The sequence below is a fragment of the Hypanus sabinus genome, chromosome 2 (assembly GCF_030144855.1).
Source record: "Hypanus sabinus isolate sHypSab1 chromosome 2, sHypSab1.hap1, whole genome shotgun sequence".
NCBI classification, from domain to species: Eukaryota; Metazoa; Chordata; class Chondrichthyes; order Myliobatiformes; family Dasyatidae; genus Hypanus; species Hypanus sabinus.
This window is the reverse complement of record NC_082707.1, coordinates 134,170,710-134,191,221: the sequence shown is the minus strand read 5'-3', so window position 1 is coordinate 134,191,221 and position 20,512 is coordinate 134,170,710. Positions and strand designations below refer to the sequence as shown.

At 38.7% G+C, this 20,512-nt stretch overlaps 1 protein-coding gene across 3 annotated transcripts in view; it reads right to left on the bottom strand.

Moving 5' to 3' along the window:
• zfyve26 (zinc finger, FYVE domain containing 26) overlaps window positions 1-20,512 on the bottom strand; it is a 114,862-nt gene that overhangs the window by 78,905 nt on the left and 15,445 nt on the right. For all 3 annotated transcript variants that reach the window (XM_059955460.1, XM_059955459.1, XM_059955461.1), the window contains 4 exons: window positions 19,972-20,123; window positions 18,353-18,544; window positions 16,562-17,266; window positions 12,493-12,585 (listed from right to left, as the gene is read on the bottom strand). In XM_059955460.1, coding sequence (XP_059811443.1) covers window positions 12,493-12,585; window positions 16,562-17,266; window positions 18,353-18,544; window positions 19,972-20,123 — 1,142 coding nt within the window. The remainder of the gene's footprint in view (window positions 1-12,492; window positions 12,586-16,561; window positions 17,267-18,352; window positions 18,545-19,971; window positions 20,124-20,512) is intronic.

The following is a 20,512-nucleotide window of genomic DNA, read 5'->3' as shown; positions in this document are numbered from 1 at the left end:
ACAGCCACATTGACACATATGTTTTGGTCGTGTTCTGTATTGAAACGTTTTTGGAAGTTAATAAATTGACAGTTTTATTTGGTATAATCCCTCAATATATTCATGGTATTTCTCCATCAGACCAACATATAATTGCATTTGTTACATTATTGGCCAGAAGGGCTGTCTTGTTGAAATAGAAAGATGCTTCTGCTCCTACAATGGTTTTCTCAGGTGATGCTATGTCTTAGTTTGGAGAAAATCAGAAGTCAAGCTTTTGATCCTCGATTTGATTTTGAGAAAAGGTGGGGTTCATTTGCCCGCTGATTTGAGTTAATACGGTTTCCTTCTGATTTTTCTTCAAATAGATTTGAGTTGGCGGATTGATGTTTTTTCTCTTATGGAAGTTTGTATGATGTATAGATCCGGGGTCGTGCTCCCAATGGGGTTGTTTTTTTCTCGGTTTTTTTTCCAGTTAGTAGGGGTTCTTTTTTTTCTTTCAAAAAAAATATTCTTAACACTTTGTTTTTTTCTTTTTATTATTGATATATTGCTTAGCTTTGTTAATCAGTTATTTGCTAAATTAATTCTTCATTGGACATTATGGCATATTGACTTAATGTATCTTTTTTTGTTGATCTTCAATAACAATTAATAAAAAAGATTTTAAAATGATGGAATTGTCAGCATGGCTTTATCAAGGGCAGGTCGTGCCTTACGAGCCTGATTGAGTTTTTTGAGGATGTGACTAAACACATTTATGATGGCGCCAGTATTTAGCGACTCTGCGCATGCTCTCCCGAGCAAACTGCCCTCTACCCTATCCTATACCCGAGAAACCCTTCTAAACCTCCAATTTGCTACATCTAGCAAGATCAACAACACCCTGGCAAAGCTACTGACCCAGCTGGAGTTCATCGACGCTTTGCTTCAGAATTGAGAATTGCTTCAATTTGAATCCAGAATTGCTTCAACTCCGGACCGCACCTGGACCCAATCATCAAGGCCTGGTCCGAGGTCCACCAAGTTCCTGGAGACCGGCAGCCTGCTACCGTGTCGGAGGACCCGGCGAGGCGGCCCATTCCGACCAGCACCTCTCCGAAGCAGACGACCACACAGAAGTGATGGCAGACTCCAGACTCTTCCCTGAAGCGACGACCATAAAGCACCGTTGGTGGCCATCCACAGCTGCTGGAAGTAAGGCCTCCATCACCGACCTCGGAAATCAAGCCCGGGGCTCGGCTGGAGCAGAGGCCTCCACAACTGTGACACAGTTCGCGGACTTGTCTCAGCCGGCAGCCCGGCCCTCCGGGATTAAGTGTCGGCTTCAAGGCCCAACCCGATCGGCAGCCCGGGCCCCCGACAGTTGGAAGTGGCAGCAGAGCCTCCCCCATCATTCGGCCCAACCTGGAGCGCCTGACGACGCGACCCGTCGATTGATCCCTGCAGGACGCGTCCACCAACCTCAAAGACCTGCCACCAACACACTGCATCAACGGAAACCTGGAAAGATGCACAATTTACCAAGGAAGCGTAGGGAAAGGCCTGGGCTGCTGGTCAGATTGAAGCGGAGGGGCTTCAGGGTCCTTTGCCCACCATCCTACTAGCTAATGTGCAAGCCATAGAGAACAAGGTGGATGACCTTAAAGGGAGAATCACCTACTGCAGGGAGATGCAGAACTGCTGTGTATTCTGTTTCACAGAGACCTGGCTCTCCCCTGCCAGCCCTGACTGTGCCATCTGACCAGAGGGATTTTTGATCCATCGGATGGACCGCACGGCGTCTTTGGGCAAGACGAAGGGAGGTGGTGTCTGCCTACTGATCAACACTGCATGGTGCTCGGACACAGTGGCACTGACAAGCTACTGCAGTCCGGACCTGGAACATCTGTGAGTGAAGTGTCGTCCCTATTATCTGCCACAAGAATTCACCTCGGTCATACTGACAGCGGTCTACATTCCCCCCCAGGCGGACGTGGAGTGTGCTGTGAATACACCGTACGCCAACATCAGTGAACTTGAGACCAGGTATCCAGAGGCTTTGCTCATTACAGCCGGGGACTTTAACCAGGCCAACCTCAGAAAAGCGCTGCCAAAGTTATACCAACATGTCTCCTGCTCCACTAGAGGCCCGAATATACTTGACCAATGCTACACAGCAGTCAAGGATGCCTACCGTTCCGTCCCACGACCTCACTTCGGAAAATCGGACCATCAGGCCGTACTCCTCCTCCCGGCTTACAAACAGAAACTGAAGCGGGAGATCACGGTGTCAAAAGCGGTGTCGCGCTGGACAGAGGGAACGGATGAGGTCCTCCATGACTGCTTTGAATCGGTGGACTGGTGAGTACTCAAGGACTCGGCAGCTAACCTCGATGAGTATGCCTCAGCTGTCACGGACTTTATCTGGAAATGCACAGAGGACTGTGTGTCTCGAAAGACGATCCGGGTATTCCCTAACCGGAAATCTTGGATGAATTATGAGTTCCAGTCCCTTTTGAAGGCTAGAGCTGCAGCTTTTAGGTCCGGGGATACCAGTCGCTACATGGAATCCAGCCGTGAACTCCGGAAAGCCATTAAGGGTGCCAAGAGGCAATATCGAGCCAAGTTGGAAGCCCAGGCTAACCAGAGGGATGCCAGTAGACTATGGCAGGGTCTAAATGAGATCACTGGGCACAAAGGAAAGGCTGGGAATATCAGTAACTGTAGTGCTTCTCTTCTTGACGAACTTAACGTATTCTACGTAAGATTCCAACAGAAGAGGAGCGTCCCGCCCTCTCCGGATGAACCAGACCAGGTGGCATCAAGATTCATAGTCACTGAGGAAGATGTTAGAAGAGCCTTCCTGAAGATAAATCCAAGAAAGGCGATGGGCCCAGTTGGCATCCCAGGACGGGTTGTCCAGGCCTGTGCAAGCGAGCTAGCTGGAGTGTTTGCTGACATATTCAACTGCTCCCTGCTTCAGTCTAAGACCCCTCGTGTTTTAAGAAAGCAACGATAATCCCAGTGCTGAAGAAAAACAAGATGGCATGCCTGAATGACTACCGACCTGTGGCTCTGACATCAATTGCTATGAAGTGCTTCGAGCAATTGGTTATGGCACACATCAACCATAACCTACCGGTCAACCTCAACGCTTTGCAATTCGCCTACCGGAGCAACAGGTCAACAGCAGATGCCATCTCTCTGGCACTACATTCCTCCTTATAACACCTGGAGAATAAAGACTCATATGTAAGGCTCCTTTTCAATTACTACAGCTCTGCCTTTAATACCATCATTCCAAATAAACTGATTCCTAAGCTCTGGAACCTGGGTCTTAGCACTCAGATCTGCAGCTGGATCTTCAACTTCCTCACAGACAGGACCCAGGCTGTGAAAATAAGGGACAAGCTCTCCTCTACAATCACTCTGAGCACCGGTGCCCCACAAGGCTGTGTATTCAGCCCCCTGCTGTACTCACTGTACACCCATGATTGTGTAGCCAAGTTTCCATCAAACTCAATATATAAGTTTGCTGATGACACCACAATTGTAGGCCGTATCTTGGGTAATGATGAGTCTGAGTACAGAGAGGAAATTAAGAACTTGGTGGCATGGTGGGAAGACAATAACCTATCCCTCAACGTCAGCAAGACGAAGGAATTGGGTGTTGACTTCAGAAAGAGTAGCGGACCGCACGACCCCATCTACATTGGTGGTTTACAGGTGGGACAGGTCAAAAGCTTTAAGTTCCTCGGGTGAATATCACAAATAACCTGACTTGGTCTGACCAAGCAGAGTCCACTGCCGAGAAGGCACACCAGCACCTTTACTTCCTGAGAAAGCTGAAGAAATTTGGCCTGTCCCCGAAAACCCTCACTAATTTTTATAGATGCACCGTAGAAAGCATTCTTCTAGGGTGCATCACAACCTGGTACGGAAGTTGTCCTGAGGGTGGAGTTTCAAGATGGCGACGTAGACATCTGCCTTCGGGCGCTCTTCATTTTTTAAACTATAATCACCCTTTAATCAAATCTTTTCGTACTTAATTACATGGGTTGATACTCACGATTTACTTCTTTTTTAAAATAAAACTTGATTTAATCTTTTCAAACTTAAAATGTCTGTATCTAAGAAATCGTCTAAAGACCCTATATCTCTCGATGCAATTTCCAGTCTTCTGGATACTAAACTGGATACTACATTTGCAAAATAAGCTTACTGCAAAAATGTCTGAGCTTGAAGAAGTCGTTAGATCGTTTGATACCAAGCTTCAATCGCAGGCAGCAGATATTGAACGGCACGAAGAAAAGTTTGCGGCTCTTGACAAGTTAATTTGTGAAAAAATACGTACTATTGAAACTTTGGAGGAGAAGTTACGGTCGACCATTAAAATAGTGGAGCAGAGTAAGTTTAAAATCACCGATCTTGAAAACCGATCTCGCAGACAAAACTTGCGTATTATCAGATTTCACGAAAATGTTGAGTCTGGTGACTTAACTAAATATTTCTCTAACTTATTGTGGGAAATTTTCGGTGAGGACGCTTTGCGGGCTAAACCTACTATCGATCGTGCTCACAGAGTTTCGAGATTTTCGATCTCGAGAGATAAACCACGAGCTGTGATTGTTCGCCTCCATTATCCTCGGGAGAAAGAGCTTTTAATCCGATTAGCTCGTCAGAAGGGTATGATTTCTCACAGAAACATCAAGTTTCGAATTGTTGAGGATTATTCATTTGACGTAATGAAGGCGAGAATCGCTTTTAAACCAGTGATGGCAGAGATTCATTCGATTGGACTTGAACAAGCTTTAAGATACCCAGCGAATCTCAGAATTACGTTGAGTGACAACAGTCAGCGTTTCTTTAATACTCCGGAAGAAGCGAAGAAATTCGTCGAAGAATATCGGTCTTCTAGTACAAGTTGAACAATGTGTTATGTTGAAGAATTTTTGGAGAGAAGATGCCATTTCGTTTTGGGCTTTAACTTATGAAGCTGCGGTATAGCTTTTTACTTTGGTCTGTAGACCTGGTCTTTTTTTATTATCATGGTTTATAGAAGCTCTTCTAATTTTACTATAATGTTTTTTTTTCTTTCTTAATTCTTTTCTTCTGAACTGGATATACATGTTAATACTCTGTAATAATGATTTATTTTTTAAGATGTCGTTTCTTCTTCCCATAAGACTTTGCTTTCCGTAAGCATTTATTTGCTTGTACTTGAAAATGGGACGAATGTTTTGGACCTTTTTTTTATATATATATTGTAGTGATTTTTGAATCCTTTTTTTGATCCTTTTTTGATGACCTTTTTTTAATAGATTGGTGAATTTACATTTATATTCCGTAATATGGTTTTTTTCAAAATGTTGTTTCTTCTTCCCATAAGTCTCTGTTTTTGAAACGTCATTTTCTTGTATCTGAATATGAAATCTTTTCTTAAAGATTACACTATTTTAAACTTTAATGTTTATCCTTTTTTACTAATGTTTTTTTGCTTTGTTATATTATTTTTTCATTTTGATTGATATATTCTTTCTTTTTACAACCCTGTATTTATATCTGGGTGTTATATAGTCTTTTTTCTTTCTTTTAATGAAGTTGCCATCTTGAAATGGGGGTAATATTAGTATTAGTTTGTGCGCCTGCCGCTTGGCTTTTATTCGTGGGGTTGGGGGAGGGGGTAGGGATCTTTTTTCACGCTTTTGCTTTTTATTTTTTTGCTTTTAGTTTATGGGCCAACTTTAGATTATTAATATTGTTGAGGTGTCATGTTCTCCGGTTGCTCCTGAATCATTTTTCCTTCTTCCTGAATTATGGGTTATGTATTTTTTTAACCTTTTATGATATATACAATTAGTATTGGCATGATGGATAAGTCTATTAATTTTATCTCTTGGAATACTAATGGTTTAAATCATCTGATTAAACACAAAAAAATATTTAAAGTATTCCATAGACTAAATGCTAATATTATTTTTGTACAGGAGACCCATATTAGGAGGGAGGATAATCAATGCTTTTTTAGGTTCTGGAAGGGTCAACAATTTCACTCGAATTGTACCGCCAAAATTAGGGGTGTGTCTATTTTTATAGACCCCTCAATTTCGTTTACACATCATGAAATTATTTCTGATCCACAGGGCAGATTTTTGTTGGTAACTGGCTCACTTTCAATCGAAAAGTGGCTCTAGTTAATATTTATGCTCCAAACTTTGACTGCCCTGAATTTTTAAACGGTTATTTACTTCCCTCCCTAATCTAAATGAATATATGCTGATAATGGGTGGAGATTTCAACTGTTGTCTGAATCCTTCGATGGATAGATCTAAACCTATTTGAATTCTTCCGAATAGCTCAGCCTTACTTATTAATTCCTTTATGGTTGATTCGGGAATCACTGAAATATGGCGGTTTTTGAACCCTAAAGATAAAGAATTTTCATTTTTCTCACATGTTTATCACAGTTATTCTAGAATTGATTATTTCCTGATTGATCATCGTTTATTAACAGATGTTACTGATTGTAAATATGACTCCATTGTCATTTCAGATCATGCACCTTTGAAGTTATCTATCAAGATTTCGGACTCTTTCAATAATACTAGATCTTGGAGACTTAACGCTACTTTGTTTCAAGATCCAGAATTTATCACCTTCATAAAACAGCAAATTGACTTGTTTTTTTTCAACAAACTATACCGAAGAGATTGACAGAGGAATACTTTGGGACTCTTTTAAGGCTTTTATCCGTGGACAAATTATCTCATACTCTGTCAGTAAAAGAAAACAAAGATATTTAGATATTGCTTTATTAGTGGATAAAATTAAAGAAACTGATAAGATTTATTCCGTGACTCCTACCAAAGAACTCTATAAGAAGAGAATTGAGCTTCAAATGGAACATAGTTTACTATTATCTTCTTCAATTGAGAATCAATTAATTAAGACTAGGGCTCAATTTTATATTCATAGTGATCGAATTGGTAAATTGTTAGCTAACCAATTAAAAGCTATTTCGACTAAGCAACAAATTATTAAAATTCGTAAACAAGACGGTAATCTGACTACTGATCATAAAGAAATTAATAATACTTTCCAAGATTTTTATAAATCTTTATATCAATCAGAATCTGATGCCGATCTGTCCATGATGGATAATTTTTTTAACAATTTGAATATTCCTAAACTGACAGATGAAGATCGGAGCTTGTTCGATGCTCCTATTTCTATGGCTGAAATAGGAGAGGCTATCTCATCAATGAATTCAGGGAAAGCTCCTGGTCCTGATGGTTATATTATAGAATTCTTTAAAACTTTTTCTTCTTTGCTTTCCCCTTGGTTATGTGAAATTTTTAATGATGCATTTACTAAGAGACTACCCCAGTCTTTTTATGAAACTACTATCTCTCTAATTCTTAAAAAAGATAAGGATCCTACTCTATGTGCATCTTATCGCCCTATATCGCTATTAAATGTAGACTCTAAGATTCTTACAAAAATTTTAGCTATTAGATTAGAAAAGTTACTATCACAAATTATTTCAGAAGACCAAACTGGTTTTATTAGGAACCGGTATTGCTTTTTTAATGTTAGAAAATTGATTAATATAATTTACACTTCTTCACCCACAACCCCAGAATGTGTTATTTCATTAGATGCTGAAAAAGCTTTTGATAGAGTTGAATGGACATACTTATTTAATGCCTTGAGAAATTTTAATTTTAGTCCTAATTTTATATCATGGATTAAATTAATTTATTATAAACCTGTTGCTTCTGTTCTTACAAATAATTACAGATCCCCTTTTTTTCAATTATCTCATGGTACGAGACAAGGTTGTCCATTAAGTCCTTTATTATTTAATATTGCATTAGAACCTTTAGCCATTGCTATTCGTGAATCCCCTAATATTTTTGGTATTACCCGTAATGAGAAATTATACAAGTTATCACTTTATGCTGATGACTTGTTGTTATATATTTCCGACCCTGACAGGTCTATTCCTGCTATTTTATCCTTATTGGCTCAATTTGGTAGTTTTTCTGGTTATAAACTAAACTTGGATAAGAGCGAATTATTCCCTTTAAATGCGCAAACTTTATTGAATGACAGGATACTATTTAAAGTTGTTACTGATAACTTTATTTATTTAGGTATAAAAATTACCAAGAAATATAAAGATTTATTCAGATTGAATTTTTTACCTATGCTTCATCAGATTCAACAACTTACTACAAGATGGTCTCCTTTATCTTTATCATTAGTTGGCCGGATTAATGCTATTAAAATGATGATTTTACTGAAACTTTTATATTTATTTCAAGCCTTACCAATTTTTATTCCTAAATCTTTTTTTGATAACATTGATTCTAAAATTTCCTCATTTGTGTGGCAAAATAAAAACCCCAGGTTAAGTAAAAGGCAGTTACAAAACTCTAAAAAAAAAAGTTGGTGGTTTAGCTTTACCTAACTTTAGATTTTACTACTGGGCGAATAATATTTGAAATTTAATATATTGGAAATTAGATTTGGATTCACCATTGTGCCCACAGTGGGTAAATTTAGAATGCAATGATGCACAAGGATATTCTCTATTCTCTGTTCTTGGTTCTTCTCTTTCTACTGATTTAGTTAAATTCAATAAACAGTTATCCAATCCTATTGTCAAGCACACATTACGAATTTGGTTTCAATTTCGTAAGTTTTTTACTCTGAAAAACTTTGTTCTAGATAGCCCTATCTTACTTAACTTCTTTTTTAAACCTTCTTTGACAGATCAAGCTTTTAGCATATGGAAAAGGAAAAGTATAATATGTTTTCGAGATCTTTTTTTTTGAAGGTAGTTTGATGTCTTTCAACCAACTTTTCAACAAATTTAAGTTACCTAAATCTAATTTTTTTAGATACTTACAAATCAGAAATTTTTTACATAAAGTTCTACCATCTTTCCCCAATTCAACTTTGATAGATTTTTCAGATATGTCTTTTACCTTGAATCCTTGTCAGAAGGGATTAGTGGCTCTTATTTATAATATGATTATGAAAATACAACCAGAAATATCAGGTAGAATTAAACAAGAATGGGAAAAAGAACTTCAATACAATATATCAACAGAAAAATGGGAAAAAATTTTACAAATGGTTAATTCTTCTTCTATATGTGCTAAACATGCTTTAATACAATTTAAGGTTGTACATAGAGCCCATATGTCTAAAGATAAACTTGCTCGATTCTATTCTCATATTAGCCCTCAATGTGACAGATGTCATTTAGATGTGGCCTCATTGACCCACATGTTTTGGTCATGTCCCACTTTACATGACTACTGGAAGGACATATTTGCTATTATTTCCTCAATTTGGAATATTGATTTACAACCTCATTTTATTACTGCAATTTTTGGTATACCAAATGAGGATGGTAATCAGTTTTCCCCTCCAATCAGACGAATGATCGCCTTTGCAACATTAATGGCCAGAAGGTCTATATTACAAAATTAGAAAGAAGTAAACCCTCCTACCACGTTTCAGTGGTTCTCTTGTCTCTTGTCTGAGCTTAGAAAAAATTAGAAGTACTATTTTCGATTCATCAATTAAATTTGAAGAAACTTGGGGACCGTTTATTTGACATTTTCATATGAATTAATTTGATCTCTTCCAGACCTTTTCTCTTTTTATTCTTGTTCTGGTATGGAGTTCAGGAGTTTTTGACACCATCATATATATATATATAAACTGTTATTATTGCCCATGTTAGTTTAGTTTAGGTTTTTTTTTCAATATATATTTTTTTTCTTGCATTTTTTTAAAAAAAAAATTTTTCTTCTTTTGATGATTATTCTTGTTTTTTTTCATGTATAATTAATATAGGATACATCGATCAATGTACTATTTTTTTGTTGATATTTTAATAAGATATTGTTATTCTATTACTAATTTAACTAAGTCTAATGTACCCATAACCTATTCAATTTCACAATATGCTTTTTTTTATATATGAAATTCAATAAAAAGATTGAAAAAGAAAGAAAGGAAGTTGTCCTGTCCAAGACCGGAAGAAGCTGCAGAAGATCGTGAACATAGCCCAGCACATCACACAAACCAATCTTCTGTCCTTGGACTCATTTCACACCGCACGCTGTCGGAGCAGTGCTGCCAGGATAATCAAGGACACCACCCATCCAGCCAACACACTTTTTGTCCCTCTTCCCTCCAGGAGAAGGTTCAGAAGCATGAAGATTCGTATGGCCAGATTTGGGAACAGCTTCTTTCCAACTGTGACAAGACTGCTGAACAGATCCTGACCCGGATCTGGGCCGTACCTTCCAAATATCCGGACCTGACTTGCACTACCGTACTTTCCCTTTTCTATTTTCTAATTATGATTTATAACTTAAATTTTTATTATATTAAATTCAATTTGTACTTCAGGGAGTGCGAAGCACAAAATCAAATATCGCCATGATGATTGTACAGTCTAGTATTAATTGTTTGGTGACAATAAAATAAAGTATGAAGGTTGAGCAGTAGATGTAGTGTATATGGATTTCAGCAAGGTATTTGATAAGGTGCCCTATGCAAGGCTTATTGAGAAAGTAAAGAGGCATGGGATCCAAGAGACCATTGCTTTGTGAATCCAGAATTGGCTTGCCCACAGAAGGCAAAGAGTGGTTGTAGATGGGTCATATTCTGCATGGAGGTCGGTCACCAGTGGAGTGCCTCAGGGATCTGTTCTGGGACCCCTACTCTTTGTGATTTTTATAAATGACCTGGATGAGGAAGTGGAGGGATGGTTTAGTAAGTTTTCTGATGACACAAAGGTTGGGGGTGTTGTGGATAGCGTGGAGGGCTGTCAGAGGTTGCAGCAGGTCATTGATAGGATGCAAAACTGGGTTGAGGAGTGGCAGGTGGCATTCACCCCAGATAAGTGGTTCATTTTGGTAAGTCAAATATGATGACAGAATATAGTATTAATGGTAAGACTCTTGGCAGTGTGGAGGATCAGAGGGATCTTAGGGTCCGAGTCCATAGGACACACAAAGCTGCCACGCAGGTTGACTCTGGTTAAGAAGGCGTACGGTGTATTGGCCTTCATCAATCGTGGAATTGAATTTAGGAGCTGAGAGGTAATGTTGTCGCTATATAGGACCCTGGTCAGACCCTACTTGGAGTACTATTCTCAGTTCTGGTCACCTCACTACAGGAAGGATGTGGAAGCCATAGAAAGGGTACAGAGCAGATTTACAAGGATGTTGCCTGGATTGGGGAGCAAGCCTTATGAGAACAGGTTGAGTGAACTCGGCTTTTTCTCCTTTGTGCAATGGAGGATGAGAGGTGACCTGATAGAGGTGTATAAGATGATGAAAGGCATTGATCGTATTGATGATCAAAGTCTTTTTCCCAGGGCTGATATGGTTGCCACTAGAGGACACAGGTTTAAGGTGCTGGGGAGTAGGTACAGAGGAGATGTCATGGTTAAGTTTTTTAAATTAGAGAGTGATGAGTGTATAGAATGGGCTGCTGGCAACGGATATGATAGGGTCTTTTAAGAGACTTTGGATATGTACACAGAGCTTAGTAAAATAGAGGGTTATAGGTAAGCCTAGTAATTTCTAAAGTAGAGACATGTTCGGCACAACTCTGTGGGCCCAAGGGCCTGTATTGTGCTGTAGGTCTTCTATGTCATCTGATGTTTGATATTTCTACCCTGAGGATCAGATTCTGACTGTCAATGCCTCTCAGTTTTAAAAACCACTTATCAGGTCTCCCCTCAGCCTCCAATGCTCTAATGGAAAACAACCCAAGTTTGTCCAACTTACCTCATATCAGTACCCTGATAAACTTCTTGCTGCACCTTTTCCGCAATCGCCTCATCCATCCAACGATGGGGGTGACCACAAATGCATACAAAACTCCCAAGTGTAGTTTGACTAAGGCTTTATACAGCTGCAAAATGACTTCCTTACTCTGATACTTAACACCCCAACCAATGAAACCAAACATTCCATATGCCTTCTCCACCACCTTATCTACTTGTGTAACCATTTACAGTGAACCGTGGACCTGGACCCCAAGATCCAGGTGCTATTAAATGTATACTTTCTCCTTCCATTTGACTTCCCAAAGTGCAAAACTCAGACTTTCCTGGATTAAACCCCACCTGCCCCTTTTCTGTCTATATCTGTAAATGATCAATATCCTGCTGCAGTCTTTGATAGGCTTTCAGTATTTCCTGTTTTAATACAGAATTCCAGCATCCTCAAGGCTTTGTCTTTTGAACTTCGTGACATCCACAAATTTCAATGCAACTTCTAGAGGTATGGTTTTGTTATAAAAGTCTGACAGGGAATTATGGGGCCTTGAATCACGATGCAGGATTTATGTGTTGAATTGTGCATGTGCGTATTTCAAATATCAGAGTTAAATTTACTCAACAATGGAAGTGAATATTGTTAGTCTCACCATTATCTCAAGGTAAAAATCTGATCAATATCTTTAAATTAGCAAAGTAAATGCTGTTTTTCTTACCAATCCTGTTCCTTTGAGCTTTGCTTCGCCTTCTCATTGTAGAATGCCTTGACATAGATGGATGTTTCCTAGTGAAGGACAGCAAATCTCCTTCTATAAAAGAAAAAGAACGATTGCCATTTGATCCAAATTACACGCAGCAAGCAGCAAAACCCATATTTCTACACTGATTTTCACAGCATAAGCCATTTTGAGAGTATCTAGTCCTCTGAAATAAATTTAAACCTTTAAGCAATAAGTATATAATAAAAATAACAGACTACATTCTATCAAAGCAGTAGATTTTTCCCCCTCTTTGAATACAGCAATTTCAGGGAGTGCCACAGCCATTTTAATGCTATATTGAGAAAACACTGAACAAAATCAGAAATGATTCACAGCTGTCGTTTTTAAGACCTTAGACACATTTGCTAACTGTTACACTCCAGTGCTTCTGTGGCTGAAACAGAGAACGCAAGATAATAGTTCAGCTGAATAAAGACAAGTATAAAACAAAAACCAAGGAAGACAACATGCTAAATACAGTTGATGAAACCCAAACAAATTAAACATACTAAGTACGGAAAAGATTAAAGGACTAAGCAAAAGTATGCAACTAGAATAGCAGATTACTTAGATCAATTTAAATAACATCACTGTTGTCAAAGGAAGGATGAGCAGATTAATAAGCAATTTCATATCTAACAATCTGAGTATTTGGCCCTCATTAAAGAGAAATCTATCAATGTAAGACTAAAAGGAGGAAACTAAAAAACTACTGAAACAATGTGCAGTGCTCAGAGCAGGAAGGGCACTCACGGTGGGAAACATTTCCTGGTTTAGTGAAGAAAGTTAACAAAAGAAGCTGAAAATGTTCCAGCCAAAATCTTTCTCAAGTCTTTAGGCTGAAGAATTACCACTGTTCAAAAAGGGAAGGAATTATTTTACACTCACTCTCACAGTAAGAGCAATTTACAATGGGCAATTAAATGACCGACATTCATGTCTCTGGTGTGTGGGAGAAAACTGAAGCATCTGAACAAAGACCAGCGTCACAGGGAAAATGTGCAAACTTCACACAGAAAGCTGCAGAGGTCAGGGTGGAATCTATGTATCTGCAGCTGTGAGACAGCCACTCTAAAAGCTACACCACTATACTGTGCATGGGGGTAGTAAGCACAATTACAAAGTGCCGTGGGATCCTTCATTTTGTTAACAAAATTATAACAGACAAAATGAAGCAATTTGCACAGAAGTCATTTTTAAAATATAGGTGAAGTCTTGTCAGAGTATGATATTGCTTCAAGAACTAGTCTAAGAAGTCAAAATGTTTAAGAAGGTGAAGAGACTTTTTGAAAGGCAGTAGGGATAAAAATTAACAGTTTTGTGGAGAGACTGATGCAGCCTGTTACACCACTAAGAGAAAAGAAGATTAAGTAATGATCCAATGCCGATGTTCAAAGTGATGGAGAGGGTTTAAAGAAATAACCTCAAAGAAATAACTTCTAGTGCCATGAAAGAAAATAAGCAGCAGACATGGATTGAAAGCAAATCTCAATAATTATCAACTGGAGGTAACACAAAGATTAAAAAGAAATATGCTAGTGTAAGGAATGTTCTGGTTGCAGAGAGAAGCAGATTCAATGATAACAATCAAAACAAAACTGATAGAAATATGTTTAAAATGTATGGGAACGGATCCATGAGTTGGACTAATGAGATTGTTTATTCTAACTGATGGCATAAAGTTATGGAGTGAATGCACTACTATTTTTGCACTGCATTAGTTAACAATTCTAAAATTGTCAAGTTATTTATTTTCCTTCAGTTTTTGGACTTCCCCTGCTTCTAACATCTCCTTTTTTAGAAAACAATCTTCCACTTTTGAAGGTCCAAAACAAATGACCTCTGGGGTGTAGATGTAGTTTGGAGCAGCAATCCACACAACAGACTACTGATCGACACACAAGATTTTTTTCTGCTCAATAATTGGGCCATTTAAATGCATTTAACGACCAAGTTTTATACAAAAAAGGTCAGGCATTGAAAACATAGCTCAATAATGATAACGCCAAATTATCACTAAAACCCATAATTACTCTGCCACCTGAGACTGAGTCTTATCTGCTTTCTAAAAGCTTTAACAAGTTCAACAATTTTAAATGGGAAATAAGCAAACATTATTGGTGTATCACATTTGCTGAATAATTTAAAAATTACCTACAATTAAGTCAATGGGCAAACCATTTTATCTATTAATGTCTTTGCAATTCAATGTTTTTGACAGGACTTAGTAATGTAATTATCACTGCATAATCACACTCAGAAGATAACAACTCTAAGTCATATACGAGTACAATGAATAACTACAGATCCAACACAAACTTACAAGTACTATTAATCACATCCTGCCAATTCAACTACTTATTCATTACTTCTATTCTCACTTATTGGCCAGTCAATTTCCTTAATATTCCATAATGCAAGGGTCCTTTTGTAAAGTCTTCTGAAAAACCATAAAACACGAGCAGAATTAGGCCCCTCAGCCCACTGAGTCAGCTCCACCATTCTATCATGGCTGATTTATTATCCCTCTCAACCCCACTCTCCTGGCTTCTCCCCATAACTATGACATCTTATTATCGACTTTAAGTATACCCAATGACTTAGCCTCTACAGCAGTCTATGGCAGTGAATTCCACAGATTCACAACCCTCTGGCCAAGGAATGGATGCTCATCGCATTCTGAGGCTGTGCCCTCTGATCTGAGACTCCCCAACTATTGGAAATAACCTCTATCTAAGCCTTTAATGTTTGTCAGGTTTCAAATATTTGATAGACTCCACCATTCTTCTAAACTCCAGCCCAGAGCCATCAAACCCTCATCTGCTAACCCTTTCATTTCCAAGATCATTTTTGTGTACCTCCTCTGGTTTCTCCATCCTTTCTTAAATAAGAGGTCCAAAACTGCTCACAATAGTCAAAATGCAGCTTGACCAATGCCTTATAAAACCTCAGTGTTAAGCCTTTGCAAGCCAATAGATCTTTTAAGAAGGCATATGGTGGGTTGGCATTCATTGTTCAGCGGACTGTGTACAAGAGCTGTGAGGTAACGCTGCAGCTCTAGAAAACCTTGGTCAGACCACTTGGAATATTGTGCTCAGTTCCAGTCACCTCAGTATAGAAAGGATGTGAAAGCTTCAGAGAAGGTACAGAGGAGATTTACCAAGGTGCTGCCTGGATCAGACACCACGTCTTAAGACGATTGATTGAGTAAGCTAGGACTTTTCTCTTTGAAGCGAAGGATGATGTGAAGTAACTTAATAGAAATGTACAACTTGATAAGAGGCACAGACCGAGTAGACAGCCAATTCCGCCCCCACCCCACCCCCAGAACAGAAATAATTAATATGAAGGGGTGTTATTTTAAGGTGATTGGAGGAAAATATAAGGAGGATATCAGAGGTACTTTTTTAAATATAAAGAGAGACTGATGGGCGTATTGAACGCGTTGCCAGGGTTAGTGGTAGAGGCAGATACATTAGGAACATTAAAGGAACTCTTAGATAGGTAGATGGATGATCAAAAATGAAGGGCTATGTGGGAGTGAAGGCTTAAACTGACCTTAGAACATCTTAGAAGGTCCTCACAACATCGTGGACCAAAAGGCCTCTACTATGCTGTACTGTTCTATATGTTCAATGTTTATTTTAAATAGTTAAAGTTTAGAAGGGTACAGTCCCAGTGTGGACAAATGGGATTTGTGTAGATAAAAAAAGAATAGCATGAATGTAAGGGGCTGGAGAGTCAATTTCTTAGCCATACAACTCTATGCACATCAATGAACGTGTTATGAACCAAATGAGAATCTTATTTTTTTTTAAACTGGCCCCATTAATGACTACTAATCCAAATATAATATGAACCCTTTAGGACATAAATCTCAACAAAATCATTGAAACAGTTGTGTTTTTTTAAACAATACTTTAACACTTGACCTTTTAATAATTAACTTTTGAAAGACATTTGCCTGGTTCAGACTCTTTCACATTTTTTTTAAGTGTATATTCAATACTTTTAAAAGTCTTACCAGCTGTATTATTGCTCATTACTATTTTGTATCTCCATTGGGCTTCACAGATATGCCTAGAAAGTTGTGCTAACCGGCTTCCAAAGGAATCTGCACCAATTGAACAGTTCAGACACTCCACCAGCTGGACATCCTCTTCAGAAACATTGCCAGATGTCCAAGGAACATGGCATTTCATTGCCTCCAGGTGACTTTGTATCAACTCGAGAAATATGTTCATTGTCACAGGGTTTACCAAAAAGTCATTGCCATGGTTTGCATTCATCGTAAAATGGTTCAAATCTAAATAATCCAGCTCTTTGGTTGTGGAATCAGTTTCTGCAGACTTAGACATAGAGTCCATTTTCTTCAAATTGCGCTTGAAATCTTCATGAAGCACTCCAGAACTCTTCAGAGTGGCATTCTCTTTCAAATTGATATCTGAATGTTCATAATGTGAAGCATTATAATGCACAGACCCCACAGTGGATTCCAAGTGCCCCACAGTATGACCAAATCCCTTAGGTACTTGTAGTTGCTCTGTGTCTCCTTCTTCTTCAAGGGAAAACTGACCTTCTGGTCCTGCTTTATCCCCATTCAGGTCATTATAAGATAAGAACAATAAAGAGAAGATATTTTCCAACACCTCCAACCGGAAAGGAGCAGGAATCACATGCAGAAACTCCTGACATCTGGATAAGTACAACTTGAAAACTGCAGAACCATCTGTTTGAGCAAATAAATACTGTGTTATTTCTGAAAACTAATATGCTCCAAGTTGTTACTGAAGTGTTTACAACATCTAACAATGCAGATGACATTTAGTTTTTGTCTGACAGGTCACTCAGCAACACCCTCTGCACAACTCAAGTCACACAGATTGAGGTAACACTCAGATCTATTGCTTGATTTCTACTGATCACAGCCTGGGTCACAGCATAGGTGGCTCGTTAGCTTCAGTACTTCCATTTGCAGCGGTGACAAGGACAAGGGAGAGAGCAGGGTAAATATAAATCAAACTGCTGTGAGAGGTCAGTGGGTCAGGCAGCATCTGCGGAGACAGAGTGATAGTTAATGTTTTATGGCAAGACCCTGCATGATGAGTCCTGAGAGTCAGGACTCAACCCGAAATACTGACTACCCCTCTCCCTCACAGATGCTATTTAACCTGCTGAGTTCCTCCACCAGTTTGGTTTTAGATCATAATTCCAACATCTGCAGTCTCCTGTGTCTTTAAATAAAACCAGGCTGAGATTTCCAGTGACCACAAGGTCAAGGCTCTCCCAAAAGTGGTCACCTAGCTACCAATGACAATGAACAAGACTCCACTCCCAAATCAATAACTTAAAACATCCTGGCAAATGAAGAACAGAAAAGTGAACATTTCCATTGACTGAAAAGCTTTTAAATCTGAAAATGGGACTAGAACATTCAATAGCACTCCAAAAAAAATTAACTAAGACCTAATATAACACAATATCTTTGCACTTATGACTTTAAACTGAATTACACTATCAAAACAACATGCATTGGATAACAATCTGATAAAAGTGCAAATTATGCCAACTCATTTAAGCATGAATATGCTGGGAGACCAAGTGTGCCAATGTACATCCATATTGTCACTCAAAACAATGAGAGCCCACAGCAGCAACCACGCTTTTAATGGAAATAGCATGCAAAACAAAACTACCTGAAATTTTAAAATGGATTGTTTAAATATACTTCTTAAATTGCATGAACTTCTAAACTAGAAAGGAAAAGCAGAATATGACTAATTGCCTCTGGACCTACCAATTGCTTTATTTTTACCTTGTCTACATGATTGATCATTTTCTACTGCAACGTCTTTGACAGCTAGATCCAATGCTGAGTACGGACAGTCTTTACATGAAGATAGCTGGTGTGCATCTATACAGAGCGCATATATGGCATACTTAATAGCACACAATGCTTGGTACAATGTCACATTTCGTCTTTGTGTCATGCTCAGACATCGTGAACCTAATGTGTATCAAAAGGAGATTAGTAAAGCAGAAGAAACAGCAACACATTGCAAACCAATTTAAAATTTTCATTATATGAATGAACTTACGTATTCACAATAAATAATTAACAAAACCATCTAGCCCTTCAGCTGGAAAAATACATCTTGTCTGTTTTAAAAGGCATAGACTCCCGTGACCAGAAACTACAAACGTTTTTCTGTGTTGCTTTACATTAACTCCCAATACTCAGCTGGTGCTAAAGAATTCACAGGTGGATGAAACCTTGCATCCCTATATACTACCATGCTCCTGACTTTGAAATTTGCTACACAGGGAAGACTGCTCCCCACTCATGTATATCCTCTAATGACTAAAGCTGAGCAGATTTCCCATTACTTAATTTCACTACTAATCAAATCAAAATACATAAAGCACAGGATGAACAGTCAAAGACATCAGGCTAAAAAAAGATACAGCACAAAATGTTTAAGCAATTCATGCAAACAAGAGTTCAACTTGCAAACTGCCTTCTGAAATCTTTCCCACTTCAGATTTCTAAATTTTCAAAAGAGAACAGTTGCAAATGCTAGAAGTGGGAAAATAAAAAGAAAATTGGAAAACACATAAGGCCAATATTTTGGGTCTACAAGCTTTCATCAGAATAGTGAACATGAATACAGATGCAGATTGTAAGGAGCAAGAGAAAGAAGGGGAGGAGGGAAAAACAGGGCAGATAGCTAATACAACAACAAAAAAGAGAAAAGGTATTAAGATAGATGATGCCCTGAAATTCCCAACCTTTTGTCCGTTCTTATTTCTGATTTCCTCAAGTGACTGGTATTAAGGTGCCACCTTTGCCCTCCTCCTATCAGTAGAAATGGTTCTGCCCGGCCTACTCTCACGTGAAGGCCAGGAGCTGTACTTGGTTGTCAGAGACTATTTGAGGCGCATGCCATTGGGAGCATTTACTGGGTAGCTGGGAGCTTATCCCCATTACCAACCCGGATATAACAACCTTAAATGGGGCTCCTCAGCCATGGTCGGCAGCTCACCCAGGAGAAGGAAAACTCTGAAGTTAAACCTCCACTGCCAAGGCTATACCCACTCATGGAGAAGTCGTCTGGAGTAAATCCCAAGGAGGAAATCCAGAGCTAGAGACCTAGGGCAGTCCTACGTTGAGTTCAACACTGACTGGCAACTCCTGGTGTGGGTTTATCAGATTCAGAGAGAGGGGGAGCTTGCTACATGGACAACAGCTTACTCTCAATATTGTACTACTCTGGCTTGCACACCCTCACAGCTCGGACGCAACATCGATGGTCGACCCTGACCAACAGAGGCCTCAAAATTTCTAACTTCACATTTGCATTCAATGAGGTTAAAGTCAGAGAAATGTCTTCTGACAATTCAAAATAACCAACTGAAACTAATAATTTACATCACCCTTGTCATCAGCACACTGCTTCTGGAGTAAATCAATGACGACTTCTGCCTTCAGCGCAGGTAGGTTTGTAAAATGATGAAGACTATACAAAGCAGAATGGCAATCCAAGCAGTGCAAGTGCTGAATAAAGTTCTTCTCAGGAATGCTCTTCCTAAGAAATGCATTTAAAAAGAACATATCAAAACACATTTTTGTTAATTTCAAGCAAAACAATCAGTTCAATTGGCCCTATAAATTTGAGTGTTCAATTTTTTGATTGCCTTGGTCAAAAAGGAATAGACAGTAGAGGAAAAAAAATACCCCCCCCCCCCCCAAAACAAAAATCTTTTTTTACTCTTGCAGTATCTCTCACGGATCTACAAAAATATCTTGCTGGTGTGTATGTATTCTTATTGGCTGCATTTTCCACAAGAGGCTAGCGCTAGACTCCTTATTGATCCACAATACCTGAATTCAGTTCCCCATATTCAGGTAATCCAACATAGCACAGACTGGTTGGCCTGAAAGGATTTATCAGCTATTAATTAATATATTTAAATT